This window comes from Magallana gigas, chromosome 5 (genome assembly GCF_963853765.1).
Source record: "Magallana gigas chromosome 5, xbMagGiga1.1, whole genome shotgun sequence".
NCBI classification, from domain to species: Eukaryota; Metazoa; Mollusca; class Bivalvia; order Ostreida; family Ostreidae; genus Magallana; species Magallana gigas.
The window spans coordinates 39774029-39794825 of NC_088857.1; the positions used below are offsets into that span (position 1 = coordinate 39774029).

General features: G+C 30.9%; 1 protein-coding gene and 1 long non-coding RNA gene across 2 annotated transcripts in view; both read right to left on the reverse strand.

Annotated features, from left to right (window-relative positions):
- Positions 1-12118, reverse strand: part of LOC105341984 (uncharacterized) — a 33545-nt gene extending 21427 nt beyond the window's left edge. The window contains exons 1-5 of the mRNA XM_066085567.1: positions 11920-12118; positions 5738-5796; positions 5119-5253; positions 3409-3439; positions 2067-2122 (exon numbers count right to left, since the gene is read on the reverse strand). Of these exons, the coding sequence (XP_065941639.1) occupies positions 2067-2122; positions 3409-3439; positions 5119-5253; positions 5738-5796; positions 11920-12008 (370 nt within the window). The 5' untranslated portion in view covers positions 12009-12118. The remainder of the gene's footprint in view (positions 1-2066; positions 2123-3408; positions 3440-5118; positions 5254-5737; positions 5797-11919) is intronic.
- Positions 12119-16658: 4540 nt separating this feature from the next.
- On the reverse strand, positions 16659-20797 carry LOC117681713 (uncharacterized). Its single transcript, XR_010714102.1, has 4 exons — positions 19845-20797; positions 19538-19596; positions 19030-19161; positions 16659-18174 (listed from the first exon to the last, which is right to left on the reverse strand). It is a non-coding gene; the product is annotated as an uncharacterized lncRNA (long non-coding RNA).

Genomic DNA, 20797 nt, shown 5'->3' on the forward strand with positions numbered 1-20797 from the left:
ACAAATATATTCAATTTCATAGATAAAAATATATCTAATATGTAGTTGACTTGAAGACTTTTAACATGTTTAAAGACGTAACGTCATGCTTGACGCTATAAAATCCCCTCATTTTTCGCTATTGTAGTGTCTTAAAATAAACATCAGAAATAGAATTTCTGAATTCTTAAACACGAAAAAAAAGTTACACGACGAATGAAAAAATGTTTTAGAATATTTTTAATACAATATTAATTGCTTTTGACGTTAGGCCGATTTTGACATAACATGGATTTAGTCCTTTCATATTTAGAAGTTTTGAGGGCGTCTTTATCGAATGAAATAATAAAAAAAATGCAAATCCAAAAAATTGAAATATTAAGGTTTTTCATTTCCTTCCGGTGACGACCGGAAGTGACGGCGGACGTTCGGATATGCGTAGTACACTGCGGCTGGACACTTTCTATCATCCCTGAAAATTTAAAAATTCTATCTTAAATACTTTTGGAGAAAACTCGTGAACAAGCAAAAACATTAAATCTTTAATATCTCGGGACCGGAAGTGACGACCAAAAAAATCCCATGTACTTTTCTTACAAATTTTGTCATAAACAAGATCTGAAAGTTTTATCAAAATCGGCTGAAGCGTTTTTGAGAAAACGTGGGAGAAAAAAAAAAGAATAATAATAATAGAGGAAAAGAAACAAAGCAATAACAATAAGGTCTTCCGTTGGAAACGGAAGACCTTAATAATAGAGGAAAAGAAACAAAGCAAAAACAATAAGGTCTTCCGTTTCCAACAGAAGACCTTAATAATAAAAAACATTACAATCACTATAAGGTCTTCCGTTGGAAACGGAAGACCTTAATTATATAATCATATTTCGAAAATGTTCATACTGTAAAATAAATCTTATAAGATTTTTTTTTACCAAACCTCATGCATCTTACCTCAATTAAAGCAAATTTTCTGATGCAAATTAAATCTTTTTTAAGTACATGTATGTGTGTCACAAGACAGAAACAATCATTTTCTGGGCGAACGGAGTGTACTTTTGTATTTTGATAATTTTTTCGTTATGAAAAATTATCAATGTCCTTTTTCGATTAGAATAATAGATTTAAAAAACAATGAGTTCTTTAAGAATCAGTAAGAATGACGGTGGGCTTTACACTATCAACATAATATTGTTAGCGGTGCCTTTTAGAAATATCCAAGGCATACAGTACCAGACCCAACCTAACAGAAAGTACATGAAACGGAATGTAAATCCCAACTTAACCCTGGGTTTATTCCGGGTTTACTAGAGTGGACCCAAAGAAATCGTAATCCCTGAGTAAACCCAAAGTAAACCCAGAATCCCAGAGTGGACATAGAGAGTAAAAACCCGATCAGAAGTATTTCCACGAAAGCCAAAGCTAACTGTGTATTCAGTATATACATGGGGCGGGAATTACAGGCTATAAGATGGTAAGATAAATGACCGGTCTGCTTCACATTTCAGTGCGTGCAGTTGACCCCAAATGCAATTCCTAAGTAACCCAGAGTAAACCCCAAGTAAACCCCGAAAGTAAACCCGGGGTTTAGTTGGGTTTACTCTGTTGTTTAATGTTGAGTCTGATCGGTACTGTAACAATTATAAGTTTTTAAAAATATATAACATATTCATGTAAAATAGATTAATTTACATACAAGTACATTCAAATCGAAATATTGATATTTTTTCCGATACTTATCTCTCCGATCCAGCGGGTTTCGCCCGAAAATATTCGACTTGTATACTGCTGTAAAATGTTCACGTGCGATTACAAACCAGTTAGATTTGTTTGTTTACTTAAAAAAAATGCATATTTTCTTTTAAGAAACAGGATTAAAACGCAGTGGATGTAAACGTTTATAATGATTGTGCATTATTCTGGGCTCTTGCACAACAAAACCGTAAAATATTTCAATAAGAAAATTAATTCCGGAAGAAAATAAATACCGGTATTCAAATTCATAATATTCTACGCTTAAACTAAATAAGTCTATAAATGACGAAAGTAAATCTGTAAAGGATTAAGTGACATGAAAAAATAATTCACACCTTTGACATTTGCAAGATCGTCACTATTATAGTCCTGGCAATTTTCCCCCGTTGTCCTGAAAATAAATATGAATTATCAAATTTGGCATACAAAATATGTATTTACACATTGAAAAAAGAAATAAGCAGTTCAAGAGGTCCATGGACCACATCGCTCACCCGAGCAGCAATAGCCAAAATAAAATCAGCTTCATGGAGAATGAAGTCATACATTTATACAATATGACAATGTATAAAAAGATGTTAAAAATTTCTTCCATATATATTTTAATTTGGAACTTATTTCGAACATCGAACCCCTTTAAAGGATCTAAAACTACTGTTCGCATAAGTATAAACCTACATTAAACTTTTCATCCCTTATGTGGCTCAAGACTTGTCCAGTGCCCACAATCTAAACAACTGAGAACCAACACATGTCAAGGTGCTTGCACTATTATATCATTTGAGTTTTTGAGAAGAAATGAATTTACCAATGAAAATTTAGCCCCCCCCCCCCCCCGCCTCCTTTTTTCGCCCATTTAAGCTCCATCCTAACTCTAGGGTTCATGAATTTCACTACTTAAGGATGCTTTTACACAAATTTCACCTCTTCTTGCCGATAAAAATTTTGTGAAAAAGAATTCAAAAGGTTTTTCTTTATATAATCTACTGTTTTTATACATCAAACTCCAATTGTGTCCCACATTCTATCCCAGGGAATAATTTGATGGAAAAAAAACTTGCATCTATTGCACCTAAAGATGTTTCCGCACAAGCTTGTCTGCCAATCGGTTGTTAAGAATAAGTTCAATATTTTTCCTCAATATATTCCTATGTAAAAATTCGACCCAAAAGCCCCCATTGCAGCTCCACCTACCCGGGAATCATGATTTGAACCAACTTGAATCTACACTATATGAGGATGCTTCATAAAAGATTTTGTTTTTCTGGCGAGTTGGTTTTAAAGAAGAATAAATTTTGACAAATACCAACAAATTTTCATTATAAATTGTCTTCCCTTTGAAGAGGGCGTGACCCTCCATTTTAACAAACTTGAATCTGCTTTACCCATTTTTGCTTAGTGCCAGGTTTGGTCTAAACTGGCCGAGTGATCAGAGAAGAAGTCAAAAATGTGAAAAGTTAACAGACGGTCGACAGACAAAAAGTAATCAGAAAATTCACTAGAGAATTCGATTAAGGTAAACTAGTAAAAAAGGATGTTTTAAAAGATATTTACTGATAAGAATAATATTCGGGAATTTTACCTAGTGTATTTATTTTAAAAACTGGATTAAACCTTGGGTTTTATGAGCATGCTATAAAAATATTTTGAAATAATAAGAAATAAAAATGTTGTTACTTGTTTTTACACTCTGCCCTGTCTATGGCTTCTGTAAAAATAAAATATGAAAATAAAACGGATATTTTCTTTGAAGGTCACGTAAGTCACTCGGGCAACCTTTTGCAATTAGTCTTCGTCCGTCGGCGACCGTTAAAAATTGTACACTTTTTACTTTTTGAAAACTACAAGAATAATTTTTACTTTTTTATTTAAGGTAGTACAAAACAGATAAGCTAAATTTTTCCTATCATTCAATTTTTCTGAAATTTTTATATTTTTTTTCTTTGGAATGAAATCGTTTAATACGTAAAATTTGAAAGAAATCCGACCTCACAATTTTCGCACACATCGCCCCAAACCTACCATTGGAATCTTCATTCAGTGTAGTGTAAAATGAGATAGTCATTGTTATAATTGTCTATGCCATTAAGTTATTTTTCAAGATATTACAGATATTTGTGCTGACGAAAATTGCAGCACTTAACGGTATCTAAAAAGAAAATGTATAATTCAAATTTGATTAAAATTTAACATTATGATTGGCATGACCCTGTTATAAAAATATATATAAAAATAAAGAAAATTTAACTTTTGGTTTTAGATTAATTAAGGTTTAAGTATGTTTGACCGAGGTATAAATTGATTAAAATTCTAGATGACGTCACCATATTTGACCTTTGACCAGTTGATATGACCTGAAAATTTGTTTGACATAAAGCTTAAATACTGGTGGTGGTTGTGTCCAAATTTCAGGTCTTTACTTTTAAAAGAAAACAAGTTACGCATTTTTAAATGATATAAGGCTAGATTGCACAAAAATCATATGAACACCCTCCAAATGTATGTTTCAAAATATTCGAAATACGTTGTATCCTAAATTTATTTGGCCTTGAGTGATTGATGGGTATGATTTAAATTTTTTTCTTAAGATAATGGACTGAAATTAATTTTTACATAATATTAGGTCATTATTTTGTGTATTTGAGAAAATATTTCAAATAATTATTTTCAGGGGTGTTTCGTACTACCTTAAAGCGTCTCTAGAATACGAGGAATCTATATGTGACATTAATGACCTTTCTAACCTAAGGCCTCATAGGCAAGGCCAAAATATGCAAAAGAACGTCAAATTTTAAAGTTCTTGATGTAGGGAAAAACCAAATGCATAGATGCATAGATATTATGTCTATAAAGCTCTTACACTGACCTTTTAGTGACTCAGATGACCTATTAAAAGGTTCGGTAATAGTCAAAGGAGACTCGAATATGCATATCTATACTTTTGTCTTTAACAATGAAAAAAATTCAGGTTGAAAAGGGCTAAAATTCTCAACAAAAATGAAATCGGAATTTCCTGGTCATATGCACATTTTGAACAATGACTCCTTAACCACAATAGGTTTACTAAATTCTTTGCAGCAGTTAAGGGAAGATGTGTTGACAAGCTGTTATGATAAGCAAAATATCTGAAATACTTTTCATCCCTGTAAGGATGATGTTTAATCAGAGAATGAGTTGTCAAAATCGAAAGTTAAATGTCATATTTAAATTTGTTCTAAATACAATCATTATTACGTAATAAATTGATATCGTTCGATGTTTTAATCATTTAAAGAAATTAGACTCATTGGCAAGTCAAAATATAAATTTGCATTTGAAAAAACCCAGAATTTTTAAATTTGGAATATCACACTGATTATATATTATTATGTAATTCAGTTTATTTACGGTTGTCCGCGACACATCCATTCTTTGGATCGCATATCTGCCGATAACCACATTTGCATCTTTTCCGACAACCGTGTCCATAATAACCATAACTGCAATCGTTACCACAGTCTCTTCCCCATGAACCGATGCATGCTGAAAAATATATAATTACTTCATTCATACCAATGTTTAAAACGTTTTATAACGATATATTACCGGTAATATGTGCATCTACATGTAAATGCATACAAATATACCATCTTTGAGTACTCATTGTCACAAATTAAAGAGATATTTTAAACAATCAAATGTTTTTTAGTCGTTCATGTGGGTTTTTCTATAACATTTCTTATGTTTAGTGATTATTTTATATTGTATTTTACCATCTTTTCTAGAGAGGTTCATTCTGCACGTTTTATATTAATACGCGTTGATAATCAGATCGAATTAGATTTTTCATTTGAGTTATCATACAATTAAAGAGTTGCCTGCTAAGAAAGGAATACATAATACAATGTTTTGTCCTATTAGTAACTATTCATACCATACTTTAGTGAAAAGATGCAATTCATAAGCATGTACCATTTTTGTAACGAATATCGGTTAATATTAATTAATGCATAATCAGGATCCATACCTTCACATTTTCCGGAAATATTCTTATAGTCCTGACAACACTCATATACTGCATTTTTACTGAAAATAATTATAAAATGAACTAATTATATATCAGGATAAAATTAAGTTTAAATTATTTATAGGTAAATAAATTGATTTATTCATTCTTAGTACTTTTGCTATATGTAAATAAATATCGGGATATATTGTCATCCTTTCGAGTGCACTGATTACGGAAGCCCTGGGAGGACATTGACTTACTTCTTAATTGTTATGAGCCCTGGAAGGACTTATTGACTTATTTCTTAATTGTTATGACTTATTTTTTATGACAAACATGTAACTATTATTTGATAAAAAATTTTGAATTTCAAGCAATGAATAACACGTGGCGGTGGTGTACCGCTCAACATGGACACTGATACCAACACTAGTTCCAGCAAAGAAGATTACTTTTTATTGATATAAAGAATACTTTTTTATAAATGCACCCGAGATCGAAGTAATTTTATAGGGGGACATATATGGTTTTGATATTTCAATCCGTAATTCTGTCACTGTCATGTGCCAACAAACTTTACCTTTATTTTAGAATAAATACAGTAAAATTTTGTATGAGAACTGAAATATTTTTTATACTACACCGGTCTTTGGTATTGACTTGTTTATATATATAGATGGCTTCTTTCTGGGACACTTTGTTAAATTCAAATTCATCTTAATATTATTCTTTCAAATTGTTAAAAATCTGAATTTGCTGACTTTCTTAGGGTAAAAAAGCAGTAACTGCTCTACATTCAGGATCTTGTCTAGCTTATAAATCAGCTGATATGTAAAAAACCAACTGCTCATGATATATTATGATAATTCTATTTACTTGTATATGCATTTATTTTACAAAATCTTGAATAATAATTTACACTGACTAACAGTTATTCATCTGAATATTTTGAAAAGTTCTTAAACAAGGATAAAAAATATTAGAAAGTCAAAAGATAAAAAAAACCCCAGAACATTTTATACCCAAGAAAAGGGGTTATCATATATGAATATCTTTTAAGCGTTATTTTTAAACTTTGCATGCATGTATCTAGAAGGTTGAAGATCCAGAAGACAGTTTAAGATTATAAGTTACCCTCCCTTTTGAAAAATTTAAAATATCAAATTTGCATAGTAAATTAACTAAAAAAGATATTAGACTCCAAGCCAACCTCCAGTAAAAAATTGTTCCAAGCATAATTTTGGGTAAAACTGTAATGGGCTGTACTTTCAAAAAATATATGCTTTTACTATGCATACATTTACTAGTTGGCTCGTACAGGAAAGATGCTTTTTTTTTATCCAAATGAGATGTATTTGAAAATTGATTCTAAACATAAAAAACCACAATAATACATGCATTATTACTTAAACATTTTTATTCGAAGATACAAAATACATATGCCAATATCTATAACTTTTCAGACAGCCATTCAATTAAATTGAAATACTTATTAACTTGGACTGTCATCACACGTTTAGGTATAAAGACCTTCTATACCAGGAGTATTTAGGTTCAAGTTGAAACACATGCTTATATCAGTTAATAGTAAACTGGCAAAGCAAGTCTTAATTAAATATTTGGATTTCTAATCATGATATTGGAGCTGATTGTCGTAGAGATGAAAAATTAAAATGAAATTAGAAATAACTAGAAAATAACAAGTAATAACAATTAAGAAATAAAATTTAACAATTAACAAGCAAGTATTAAGTAATAGGTAGTAAGTATTAAGAATTAATAAATAACTAGTAAGTATTAAAATACAACAAGTAAGTAATAAGTACAAGCAAGAAACAAGAAGTATATAGCTTGAGTCCTGATTGACTTTTAATAAATTTGATATAACATCCATTTAATTTATTTTGACAATTACTCTATTAGTTCTTTATTATTTTCAGGAAGAGGAATCTGATAACATTTTTTTCATAAATATCACAGAACAATGAATAAATCAAGACATATCGCTTGGTTAATTCAAATTTGCGCCATTATGAGAGCTATGACAAGATGTATAATTTTTGGCATGAAACAGCTCAATTTCATTTCATTTGTTTGCTCCGAATTGAATACAGCTTTTGCTATTCGTCATCAAAGTGTAGTACAATTATTTTTATTTTTAATATAATTTCCTGATATTTTAATTACTTCATTTAATTTTTTTTTTACATTATTATCTTTTTAAATCATCTGAGATGTACTCTTGAGGTTAAACTTTAGAATGTGTAGATGATGTCTTGACCATGATAATTCCTGTGATTCGCTATTCTCTCCAAATCCGGTAGTTTGCAAGACGTCCATGAAGTAAATTGCAGACACTCTTTCACAACTGGATTGTCAAAGTCGAACATCTCAGTATCCACGATATCTTCAAATAAATTAATCCACCATTGAATCCCAAGCTTCTTAAGAACTCCACACCACGCCTCTATTCTTTGGTCGAACGTACTTTTTCCATACATAAAACGTTTAACACCATGCAGCCATAGAACCATTTGAATGGAATTAAAAAAGAGGTTGCAAGCAACTAACACTTTTATTTTTTGTTCCCCTATCAACCTGTAAAACTCTTGGAACAAATTTTACATGATGTATACAATAAAGATAAAATTTGAAAATAACAGCCGGACTGTTATTGGTAAATGCAGCTTAATTCTAACTACATAATTCGTCTACTGTATTACTGTATTATAATGTATATCCTCATATATTATTATAGCTCTGTAATTCACAAATAATATACGTAATATGTTATTATTTAAATACATGATTACAGTTATATAAGTATAGTGTCCTATATAATTCTAAAAATTTATGTAACATGACCTATTATACAAGAAGAGGGTATACATAGGCTGTGCCTGTTGTCCAACCCTATTGAATTTATTCAATAAAATATGTTTAAATTTAAAAATTCGTCTCCTGTACCTAAAAAGTACCAAATAAATAAAAATTAATACTGATTTAAAAGAAGTAAGTCAAAATGTCCTTCCTGGGCTCATAACAATTAAGAAGTAAGTCAATGTCCTCCCAGGGCTTCCGTAACTGATGGTTATGTAGCCATTTTCAGACTGTATCAGTTTTCTCTTGACAAGAAAAGTTATGTACGGAAGCCCTGGGAGGATATTGACTTACTTCTTAATTGTTATGAGCCCTGGAAGAAGATTGTAATCACTTATTTATTTTGACTTCGACATGGACACTGACAATACTAGTTTCAGCGAAGAAGATTTGTTTTTATAAATATAAAGAATATTTTTATGCACCTGAGACATATATTGGTTTTTAATATTCAATCTGTATTTCTGTCACTGTCATGTGCCAACAAACTTTAACTTTGTTTTAGAATAACTATACAGTAAAATTTTGTATGAGAACTGAAATACTTTTACACCGGTCTATATTTTTGCCGATTTTGAAGGCAAAAAAAAATTCTCTACATGAATTTTAATGGGTAAGATTAAAAAAAACTTTTATCATACTTTAACCTCGAGAATGGTGTTTCAAGACATATGTGAATGCATTGTGTTAAATACAAATTCATTTTTTCATTCTTTCAAATTTTTATAAATCTAGGTTTGCTGACTTTCTCGGGATAAAAAAGCAGTAACTGTTGTGCTCTATATCACGATAATTTCATTGTATGTATTTTACAAAATCTGGAATAGTAATTTACACTGACTAACAATTATTCATTTGAATATTTTGGAATGTATTTAAACAAGGATGAAAAACTTTAGAAAGGCAAAAGATTTTTAAAAAAAGTATACCCAAGAAAAGGAATTATCATATATAAATCTTTTTTTTTTCCATTATTTCTCAACTTTGAATGCATGTATCTAGAGGGTTGAAGGTCCAGTAAACATTTTAAAATTATGAGCTCCTATCCCTTTTGGAAAATAAAAATATCAAATTCGTATTGTACATTAACTGAGAAAAGACATTAGACCCCACGCCAACCTCCAGTAAAAAAAAATGTTCCAAGGAAAATTTTGGATAAAATTGTATTAGGCTGTACTTTTAAAAAATATTAATTTTTACTATGCATACAAATACAAGTTGGCTTGTACAGGAGAGAGAAATGTTTTTCTATCCAAATGAGATGTATTGAATATTGATGCTTAACATAAAAAACTGTAAATAATACATGCATTATTCTTTAAACATTTTTATTCTTAAATACAAAATACATATGCCAATATCTATAACTTTTCAGACATCCATTCGATTGAATTGACATGCTTATTGACTTTGACTGTCATCACACTTTTAGGTGTAAAATCCTTCTTTACCAAGGGTAACTAGGTTCATGTTAAAACACATGCTTATATGGTAAATCGGCAAAGAAAGTCTTAAATGTGGGGATTTCTAATCCTGAGACTGGAGCCAGTATATGTATTGTAACATGTGTATATTAATTGTATATGTCTATGAGCTGTACAGCTGTTGACCAATAAACAATACAATACGATTGTCGTAGAAATGAAAAATAAAAATGAAATTAGAAATAACTAGAAAATAACAAAATGAACAAATAAGTGTTAAGAATTAATAAATAACCAGTAAAGAATAAGTATTAACAGTTCAGAAATAAAAATTAACAATTAACAGTCAAGTATTAAGTAATAAGAGGTAAGTATTAAAAATTAATAAATAACAAATATTAAAAAAAAGAAGAAGTAAGTAATCAGTACATTCAAGAAACAAGAAGTATATACATGTAGCCCAAGTCCTACATACATGTATGTACCACAATTTTGATTTGATTGACATTATGTTATGAGGGAAGCATTAGATACATAATGTAATTGGTAGTGTCGAGATAAGGTAGTACATGACTGCTAAATTATTAGAATGTATGCTATCTAAACTTGTGCGGAAAGGAATAACACGGATATTTTAGTTTATGTCCTGTATATTTGAAGCAGTAACAAAACTAATGATCTGAAATGTCTTTGAACAAGTAATGAAACAGAATTTTTTTTTAGAAACAGTGCCATTGATAAGGTTTTATACACACGAACCAAATATTTGTACTAATCTTTTGTGATTTGTTAATACGTAGTCTTTGAGAACGTCGTTCAATTCAGTGCATAATTCCAAAGATGCATAGGGATGAACTGGGATTTGAACATCGGGTTTTATTTATGTTCACACGTTCTTTGAACTCTTCGTTACAAGTTTCTTTCTTCTTTCCATACAAATTACATGTACATGTAATACAAACGTTAACATTTTCAGCAATCACAGGTGTTAAAGGTGTTTGTCCGTCTGTCAGTTCAGGCACAAAATACAAAACATCTGGTTTAGCAGAAGGCAGTTCAGCATATCCTCTCTGTGGCTGAATTTTATGAGAATTCCTGTGATTTGCTATTCTATCCAAATCAGTGTGAAAGGCGTACGTGAAGCAAAGTCACAGACACTCTTTCACAACTGGATTGTCTAAGTTGATCATTCTTGTTTCCTTGATATCCTTAAAAAAATTTATACACAAATGAATCCCAAGCTTCTTAAGAACTTCCCACTACACCTCTTTTCTTTGGTTTGACGTACTTTTACCATACATGAAATCTTTAAAACTAGTCATACTGGCGTACGACCAGTTCTCACCGAGTACCATTTCTCGCCAGTACATTGTGACGACATTTTATCAACACATAAAATTATAGACGAAAAATGACGTCACAATGTACTGGCGAGAAATGGTACTCGGCGAGAACTGGTCGCACGCCAGTAGAGTCATTTAAATGGAATCGAAAAAGAGGTTACAAACAACTTTAATAGGGCTTTTATTTTCTGTTCCCCTCTGAATCCGTAAAACTCTTGGAGCACGTTTTACGTGATCTTAGCTTGAAATTCAAAAACAGTCTAATCAAAATATAACAATTAAATTATAATGAATAAGTCATGAAAATTAAGAAGTAAGTCAATGTCCTCCCAGGGCTTCTGTAGTTATCACACAACATTTTAACTGAATATCCAAAATCTTAAAGTTTTAAATATTTGGAAGATTTTTTATGTACTAATAGTTCATTGTAATATAATAATTATTAGTAATTACTTGACTGTCCGATCGCCATAGGAAATTGAATTGCATCTTTTATGTATTGAAAATGCTGAGAAAATTAACTTAAAGTGATAAGGTATTGAAATGTCCTTACCTGTTTAAACATAACGCAGTCTCAGATGTTATAATATCAATCAAAACTTGTAATAGCACAATGGTCGTCACAATTCTCTTTGTTTCCATTTTGTTCTGACTCGTTTCTATTTAAGAAATCTGGTTTATAATCCTTACATGACTATTATAGAAATACGGAAGTATGAATAGTTTTCCGCATAAAGAACCGCCATGTCCACTTGAACCTTGTATTCAGTTTTATCGTATAATGCAGGATCAGCAATAGAATTCTAAAATCTAACGATAAATTGTTTTCGAAGTTCAATTATTCAAATTTAGATTGACAATTTGAAATGTGACTGAATTCAATATGATTATTGTTTAAACAAAGGAAATAAGCACCCGATTCTTGCGATATTGTTAACGTTCAATGAATTGACTAACAAACATTTATGCAAACTTTGTATAATCCATTTCATTTAGGCGCATGTTAACAGGGTTAACCTTTATTGTAAATGAGTAGGTAACTATATCATGCGATTATATCTTCTTGGAGTAAAATTTTCAAATGCGTTGATTATTCTACATGTAGGTATAATAATTGCTTCCTTTTTCACTTCATACATAAAACTGATAACTGTTATGTGATTCTAACATTTTAAAAGATATATTTAAGAATTGTTTGTTTTAAAACTGCAAAAATGAATCTGGGTGTTTTTTTGAAAAAGGATGAAGAAAGGATTCTGGAGAGAAAATAAATACAATACATACCTGGGGACATTTGAAATACACAATTACAGAAATACACGTTAAATTGTAATTTTAAGTCGTTTTGACGCACATCTTCCGTACCATTTAAATCAATTTTCCGTATTGATTTGATTAATTACGTAAATGATTTCCTTTTAAATATCAATGACACCTGTCGAGACCTGTCGAGTTATTTACCCCGGACGCCGTTTGAGACTCTTAAGTCGAAAGCACTGCAAAATCTAAGACCTTTTACTCACAGCTTTATACTATACCTTGATTAAACTATCCGTTTATATTTGTTTAGAATATTTATATTGAAGTTCAAAGTATAAAAGATTTTTAAAAATATGTTTACAGTTTTGTCCTTAATTAGTAGGAATAAGATTTTAACATAAAACAAAAGGTCCACAGGCCTTGACGGCCACCTGAGTACCATGCATTCAGATTGACATTTGAGACATTTTCATGTTTGCATTTCCAGCTTCATTTTAAAGTCTAAACCCTAATCTAAGACACTCTGACTGTTACATGTAACCCGCTTTTATGTTTGAAAAACATCCATTCATGAAAATTGGGGAAAGGCGAGATTCAAGAGTCGGAGTAGGTGCAGAACTGTACATGTAGCACCACGGGAAATTCGGGTTGACTAATCGTGGAGGTACAGGTCCATCCATATAAAAAAAAAACTGTCTATTCATTGCGCACAAAACGTTGCGCACGATTTTGTACTTATTAACCTTATTATGGAATATAATATACTGAAATTTCAATACCAAATAATTCCAGAGAGAATGTACTACTGATTCGCCACATATCTTGTCTCAAAAGTTTTCTTATGCACTCTTACCGACCTCAGAAATTGAAATATGCTAAATTCACGTCGATCGGGATCAAGAGTCGCAATTTCCCTGTAAACAATGAACACCATTTACTTCACGTTGCAGGTGAAATTGTTTAAAATACACTCAGAGGCAAGGAAATAATGGCATTTAAATTTAATTTTTGGCATTAAAATTTTCACAGAAAAAAACACTTTAAAACACTGATTCAAAATATTCCGACCGTGTTACTGGTCTTCATCAGTTGATAATATATATATATATATATATATATATATATATATATATATATATATATATATATATATATATATATATATATATATATTACTATATGGCCATATATTTCTCGCATTGTCATCCATGTGAGATCGGTTTGTCCGGTGTGAAACAGCAGTGTAAGATTTTTCTGTCTTACACTGTATATTACAACGCCGTTTTAAAACGTAAACAAACGTTGTCTGCTCTTGGGAAATGCAAAATGGTGGATTGAGATTATCCATTAAGTAATTGTTTTGCTTACTTAATTACAATTTATCTTTAATTAAAAAACAGTCGTATGCTCTCATTTTGACTTTCACTATTTGAAGCACGCGGAGGGATACACCGAAAACAATCTTTTGAACGTCATAACAGAAAGAAAAAGATTCATGTTTTAAGGTAAAATAATGCGAGAAAAATAAACAGTCATTATATACTCGTGTGGGATAGTGAAATTCAACCTTGGGGCCAAGATTTACGGTATAGGACTTGGCAAAGCCTCGTCCTAGACCGTAAATTTTGTCCCCTCTGTGGAATTTCACTATCCCACACTCGTAATAATGAATGATTCTATTAGTCCCACCGTAAGGTATGATACCCAGACCCAGGGACCATGAATTTAACAGTTTTGGTAGAGGGTTTCATAGACATCATAACTAGCATTTAGATTTTTCTCCTCTGTGCAAACTGTTGTATAAATATTCAATAGAATACCGGAATCAGCAAAGTTAACTGTTGGTTTAACATTGTAAACATCAACTAAAATTAAAAAATGATTTGAAGTTTGAAAAAGCATTTCTATTTTATTTACTTTTTCATTTTGCATATTTAATGATAAAAATGCGATGTGATAACCACTAGGGTCAGAACCTGTTTTTGTACAATTTCAAAATATATTTCAAGCCTTCAATTTTCCTGTCATATTATTTTGAATAAAGTGATGTTAATTGGATTATCTAAACTATACGGAAATTTACTTAATTTGAAATTGAAAGGTTATTTTTAAACTTTATAGGTAATTTGTGAGAGTACAGTACTTCTCCCTCTCGAATATTAATTAATGTTAATGATGATTTAGGGAAAAACGTAGGGAAATAATTTTGAGGACAATTCAGGTCCTTAGCGAAGAGAAATAGCAATCGGGGACAGGCTGTCAGTAAACCATAATCCTGTAAGAGGAGCTACATTCAGATCAAGAGACCTGGAGAGTGACCGCATCAAGAATTGTAGACAAAATTCAAATCAACGTAAGAAGAAATATTTTTAAAAAAATGACTTTGCGTGTCGTTAATTATCTTCACACTAGTAGAGTCCACTGCAAACAACAATGGTTATGGAAAAGAATTATTAAAATCAAATTTTTAAGACCTAAAAAAACCCAGGATAAATTAAAAAAATTTAAAGCGTAGACTATTTACTTTATACTCACGAACCACTTAAGATGCACCTGTTGAGTTTCTAAAAGTTGTATAAAATAAAATGTGCACTTTATCAAAACAATAATTTTAAAGTAAGTTCCCCATTGTGTTTATGATTGGTTTTGAGAACAGGCAGGTGTCTGTTGATAGCTTTAAAAAAAAACCGCAAATTAAACAGGTAAAGAGAATTATCGTCAGAATAATCATATTGTATTTTCCAAAAACATTAATCTGGATGTTATATCTGTATAAACAGTTTATCTGGCTTTTACATTTATAATATATGATTTTTCAACATAAATTATGCAGACTAAGAGAGAAAACTACATGTTGAAATACATATAAACTCTAGCAATAATCTACTTTGCTGGCAGGTCTAGACAGATTAGGTTCATATTTAAATTTGAAATAATAACCACTATATAAATGACAAACCTTAAATTAAAATATCAGATGAAAAATTTAAAATCAAGTTTATTAGCTTCACTAATAAATCATTTTGACATCTTTTATTAACATGTATAAAATAGTTTGACAATGATAAAAACAAAGGACACCCTCAATATCAAATCTAAAAGAAAGTATTTGTTGTGGCTCACTGTACTATGCAAATATAATTATATCTCTTGAAATGTATTTTTATTTTTTACTCTTTTATCTTGAAAACAAAACAGATATTTATTAATTTTACCATGCATATCATGATTTACCAAAATCATAAATAATGATGAAGACAAAATTATATTGCGAATAAAGTTTGGTAAAATTTTTAAAGGTATATGTAAAAACATGTAGAACAAACTCGTAAAAAAAGGGAATATGTGATTGTATACATGTAATTATGAACTATTACTGAAAAACATGCAACAACCGTTTACATGTGAGAAATACATAATCTCCATAGTACAAAATTACATATAATTTAATGTGATATTGGAAATTTTCTGTTATCACAATAGAATATGGGATAAATCATAGCTTCCTTATTTTGCCACACTTTTTATTAAGCATGGGGAAAATAATACCATTTATACTTTAAAATTTGCCAAATGGGATAAATAATTCCACGAATATTATATTGACTAATAAAGATAAAATTTATATAAAGTTGCTTCATGGGAGGAACCCTACTAGAAGAAATGTCAATGCTATATGCTTTTGTTTTCAGGAGAGAGCAGTAGTAGTCAAATCGGAAAGAGAGTCAAAACAATTTTATGTAATTTGACACTTCGTTCTCAGTTTCAGTAATATGCGTACAATTCGTTGATAACTAAACGAGAAATTGATGTTCAGGTTGCTGCACGTCTACCACTGAAATTTCTCATAAAATCATCCAATGGAACATTAAAATATATCAGATCGATTCATATCAAATGAGATTTAGTGAAAAGAGCAATGGTTTTAGGAAACAAAAAAAAAAACAACGAAGAAATGAAGGCATCAATGAACTAATCAATTAGAATCTATTTAACAAAAACATGACCGGAGTTTCTAAATTCTAATGTCTAAATTACGAAGAATTGTGAGCTCTGTGTCTCGCTTTTTACTTGACGTCTGGCACGCAATTGTTCGTCGACTACTATGGAATCACCATTGTCCGTGTTGGACCAACTTTGGTAGCTTCCGTAGGTAACTCTTGACCACGAATTTACATCCCCACGAACGTATAATCAAGCATTTGTTGAATATTTATCAATATTATCCCAAACTTGCAACCAAAGTTATTACGTCCCCACGAACCAGGAACATTTTGGCTACCCACGAGCATTAATACCCCACGAATAAAAATGATTCCACCTTATTAGAAATGATTCACTAAAGCAAACCGGGAAAAACAATTGACCAAAATTGTCACCGTATCCCTTAAATGAATTACTTCACTCATCATTGGTGTCCGTTGTGGTTTGTCGGTCGTATTTCACGGAACTATATGGACGATTCATCATAGGTCGAAATTCATCATACTGGTTAATGAGGCCTTCATTATTTTCTTTATGATATCGACTACCATTGTTGTCTTCTAATTTTGATAAAGATAAAGATCTGGATGATTTGAAACATGCAAAGTCATAGTCATGGTTTATTACGCTTGAGTAGATAGGCGAAGATGATGGACTGTTTAATCTGTTGCAAAGATCGTATACGTTTGAGTCTAGCATTTCAGAGCGAGTTAACGGTAATCCGACTTGGCTTGGTGTTTTATTATTGGCTATGTCCATTCTGTTTGGCTCAGTATTGTCACAGAAGTAATTGGGTAAATCGAAATTTCTAGATTGATCGTGAATCCTTGGTTCTTTTATATATGAGTAAATGCCATCTCCCTGGATATCTTGCTTTTCGCCATCCTTATCTGTAATTGAATATAATCCTTAATAAAAAAGAATACAGTTAACTTGAAACGGTAAGTTTAATTTGTTACTTTGTATTACCTAAAGATCTTCCACTTGACATGCTTCGTTTTCTCCTTAAATGAATGGAAACATTAAATCAGGCAAATGCTAGTTTGCAAAAAATACATATCTTAATATTACTTATTAGGTTGTTACTGACTATAAAAAAATTTGTAGGGTCGGTAAAATCCATAGAATGCGAGGCGGATGTAAACAAACAAAAGATAATATATAACAATTAAAATCCATGGCTTAATTCTCTTAATTTTTTTTACCTTCCTCGTGAGTCGTCTGTGCAAACCTGGATGCCATTGTAGGATCGTAATATTACGTCACGGGCAAAGGGGGGTTATTCTAAATATTTTGGGACTTAACAATTCAAGGTATGGTTGAACGTTTGTGTAAAAAATCAGCTTAAATAACGTTACGTCCGCCATGTTGCCGTATGAATTTTGACACTCATTTAGTGACGTCGAGACATTCTAGTCCGAGGCAAAACAAAGTGAATATGTAGTTTTAAATACTTACATTTTTTGGTTAAAGTAAGTAATAACACCCATTAATAGAAGAAACGTGAAGCCACAAAGAGCATATCCATAGGAGTTTGATACTGAATTCGAATTTCTCGTAGACTCTACAATTCATTGTGAAAAACTATTAAAAAGTGTATAAGGTGGACATGGTATTAAATATTTTTTCATATGTTAAAAATTGTTTTGGTATATTAATTTGACAAATTATCAAAGAGGGTCGATTAATTCAATACCAATGTCTTTAGTGTTGTTTTGACTTGACAGCGAAGTCCAATGTTAGTGCTTGCCTGTTCATATGTTTTAATGTAACACATAAAAAGGTGTGTATATTTAATACATGTAGCATAGTTGTGAATAAGGCTGTTCCTTCTGCAATCTTTAAAAGTATACAGTTGGTTTAAACAGTAAGCTTGCGACTGAGATTCAAGAAGAGAAAAGAATTCGAAAACGACAAGGCATCTCTTTTCCTTTATATTTTTTTTAATTCTAGTCGCAAAAATGCTGAGTGATAACCACTTTATACGACACCTATTTGTGTATGATTTGAAAATATATTATATCCGTTACTATTAACTGTGTCTTTGACGTGTTATTGTTCCAAATTAACAGATGTTAATTGAAGTACCGGCATCTAATGTAAACGGAAATTTACCTCGTAATTAGAAGATTATTTTAAAATTATGCTGTTAATTGGTTATGATAAAATACTTCTCTGCCTTGTATTTTGATTTCTGTTACAGATGATATATTTATTTGTGCAGAATAAATCGCAAATGTATGGGTTTTAACGACAAAATATGTTCTTAGTGGAAAGAGATAGTGACATTCGTCAAAGACCTGTTTTTATTAGTGATACATATATAAACATAAGCGTCAAATTAATTCCAAAATAAATCTCGTTTTCATTATTGTCTGATCAAAACGCAGTTTTTAAACAAACTTTGTAAACTAACCACCTTCAATGCATCCGTGTTTTGAATCACAAATCTGGAACTGTTCTGTGCAGTTACACCTATAGCGGCAGCCATGCCCATAATAACCATCACTGCATTCAGTGGTACAATTCTTCCCAAACAAACCGATGCATTCTAAAAGTTAAGTTTCTGATATAGAAGCGATCTAGTATAACTAATATTTGCTTTTAGTTCTTTAATCGATACTTTTGAGGAATAAGTCACTGAAGTAGTCGTAGGTGACATTTTATTTCTTTTAATTTTTTATTACACAAAATTCCAGTTACATTTTTTTTATATCATTAGAAAATTATAACTAAAACATCGTACACTTTTTTTTATATCATTAGAACATTATAACCAAAACATCGTATGTACAAATTCTTTCTAATTTAATGTGAAATGTTCAGAATATCTCTATCATAGAACAATTCAGCTTTTGATTATTGACAAAAGCAAATTTAAAATCATGTTTGTTTATAAACAAAGTAATGTAAGCTTCAGTACATACCTTCGCATTTTCCAGAAACATTTCTATAGTCGCTGCAACATTCGCGGAGTCCTGTTACACTGCAAAGTATTAAACAATGAATTCGAATTGTAAATTGTTCAGATAATATGATAAAAGGAAGAGACATAACAATAATTTCTTAAGAGACTGGAATGGTGGTAGAAAAATAGAAACGGGTATTATCTTAAACTTTTTTTTATTAATTACTTAAAAGTTTTCTTCTTAAAAAACACTTATTGAACATTATTACTAGTATCTTTAACAAACTGCATCACTTCAATTAATTTTAGTTTCTTAAGAATCTTACTTTTGAAAACAAACTGAAATATCAGTGGCAATATTATAAACGAAGAATTGCACCAATACACCAGATCCTCCAATGATAACCTCCATGTTAGAACTGATATGGCATCAGTACTAAGCTAAATCTGTTGTCGAAATTAATTAAATACTCACTTGAATGCCATGCTCTATAACAACCAAATTCCATGGGAATTAGTACCGCAATTAATTACTAGTTATTTATAGAAATCCTTTTCATATTAGACAACTTTTATTATTTGAACAATATTCGAATGTTGTGATCAATTTCTGTAAATAATTGTTTAACCTTTGTAATTTACTAGTTAATATGTATATAGATCACATGCACATGTCGTTTAGAAATGTTGATGTGTTGTTAAAACATACCTTATCGAGTCCCATCGGCATGCTGAAGTAACGGCATCGGCCAAAAAGGAATCATCATAATAATTGTTGGTGGGGGACCCCTTGCCCACGAATGTACATCTCCACGAATTAATACAGAATCATTTGTTTCATACTTATAAAAATTATCTTAGACTCGCTACCAACGAACTAGAAAAAATTTGGCTGCCCACGAAAATTGACCCTAACGAATAGAAATTATTCCACAGTACTACGCTGCTCATCCAACTGATTGGCTTTGTTACATGTGTAATGATTTTTACACCTTACGAGATAGTCAAGTTTTTTATCAGGTCATCACGCATTGCTAATGATTTTGGTCTTACTGCGTGGATTATGGATTCACAGACTCGTTTTCTTTGATTTCATATAATGTAGGTAAGCAGCTTATACTGCCTCTGACCACATCCGAGAATTGTTTAAAAAGTTCAGTTTTAAATATATACTCAATGTTACACTATTCAAAGCTACGAACATTGGTCCCCTACGAACAACGATGATTCCACAGTACATTAGTACATGCTGGTAAATTAATACTTGGAAAAAGAATGA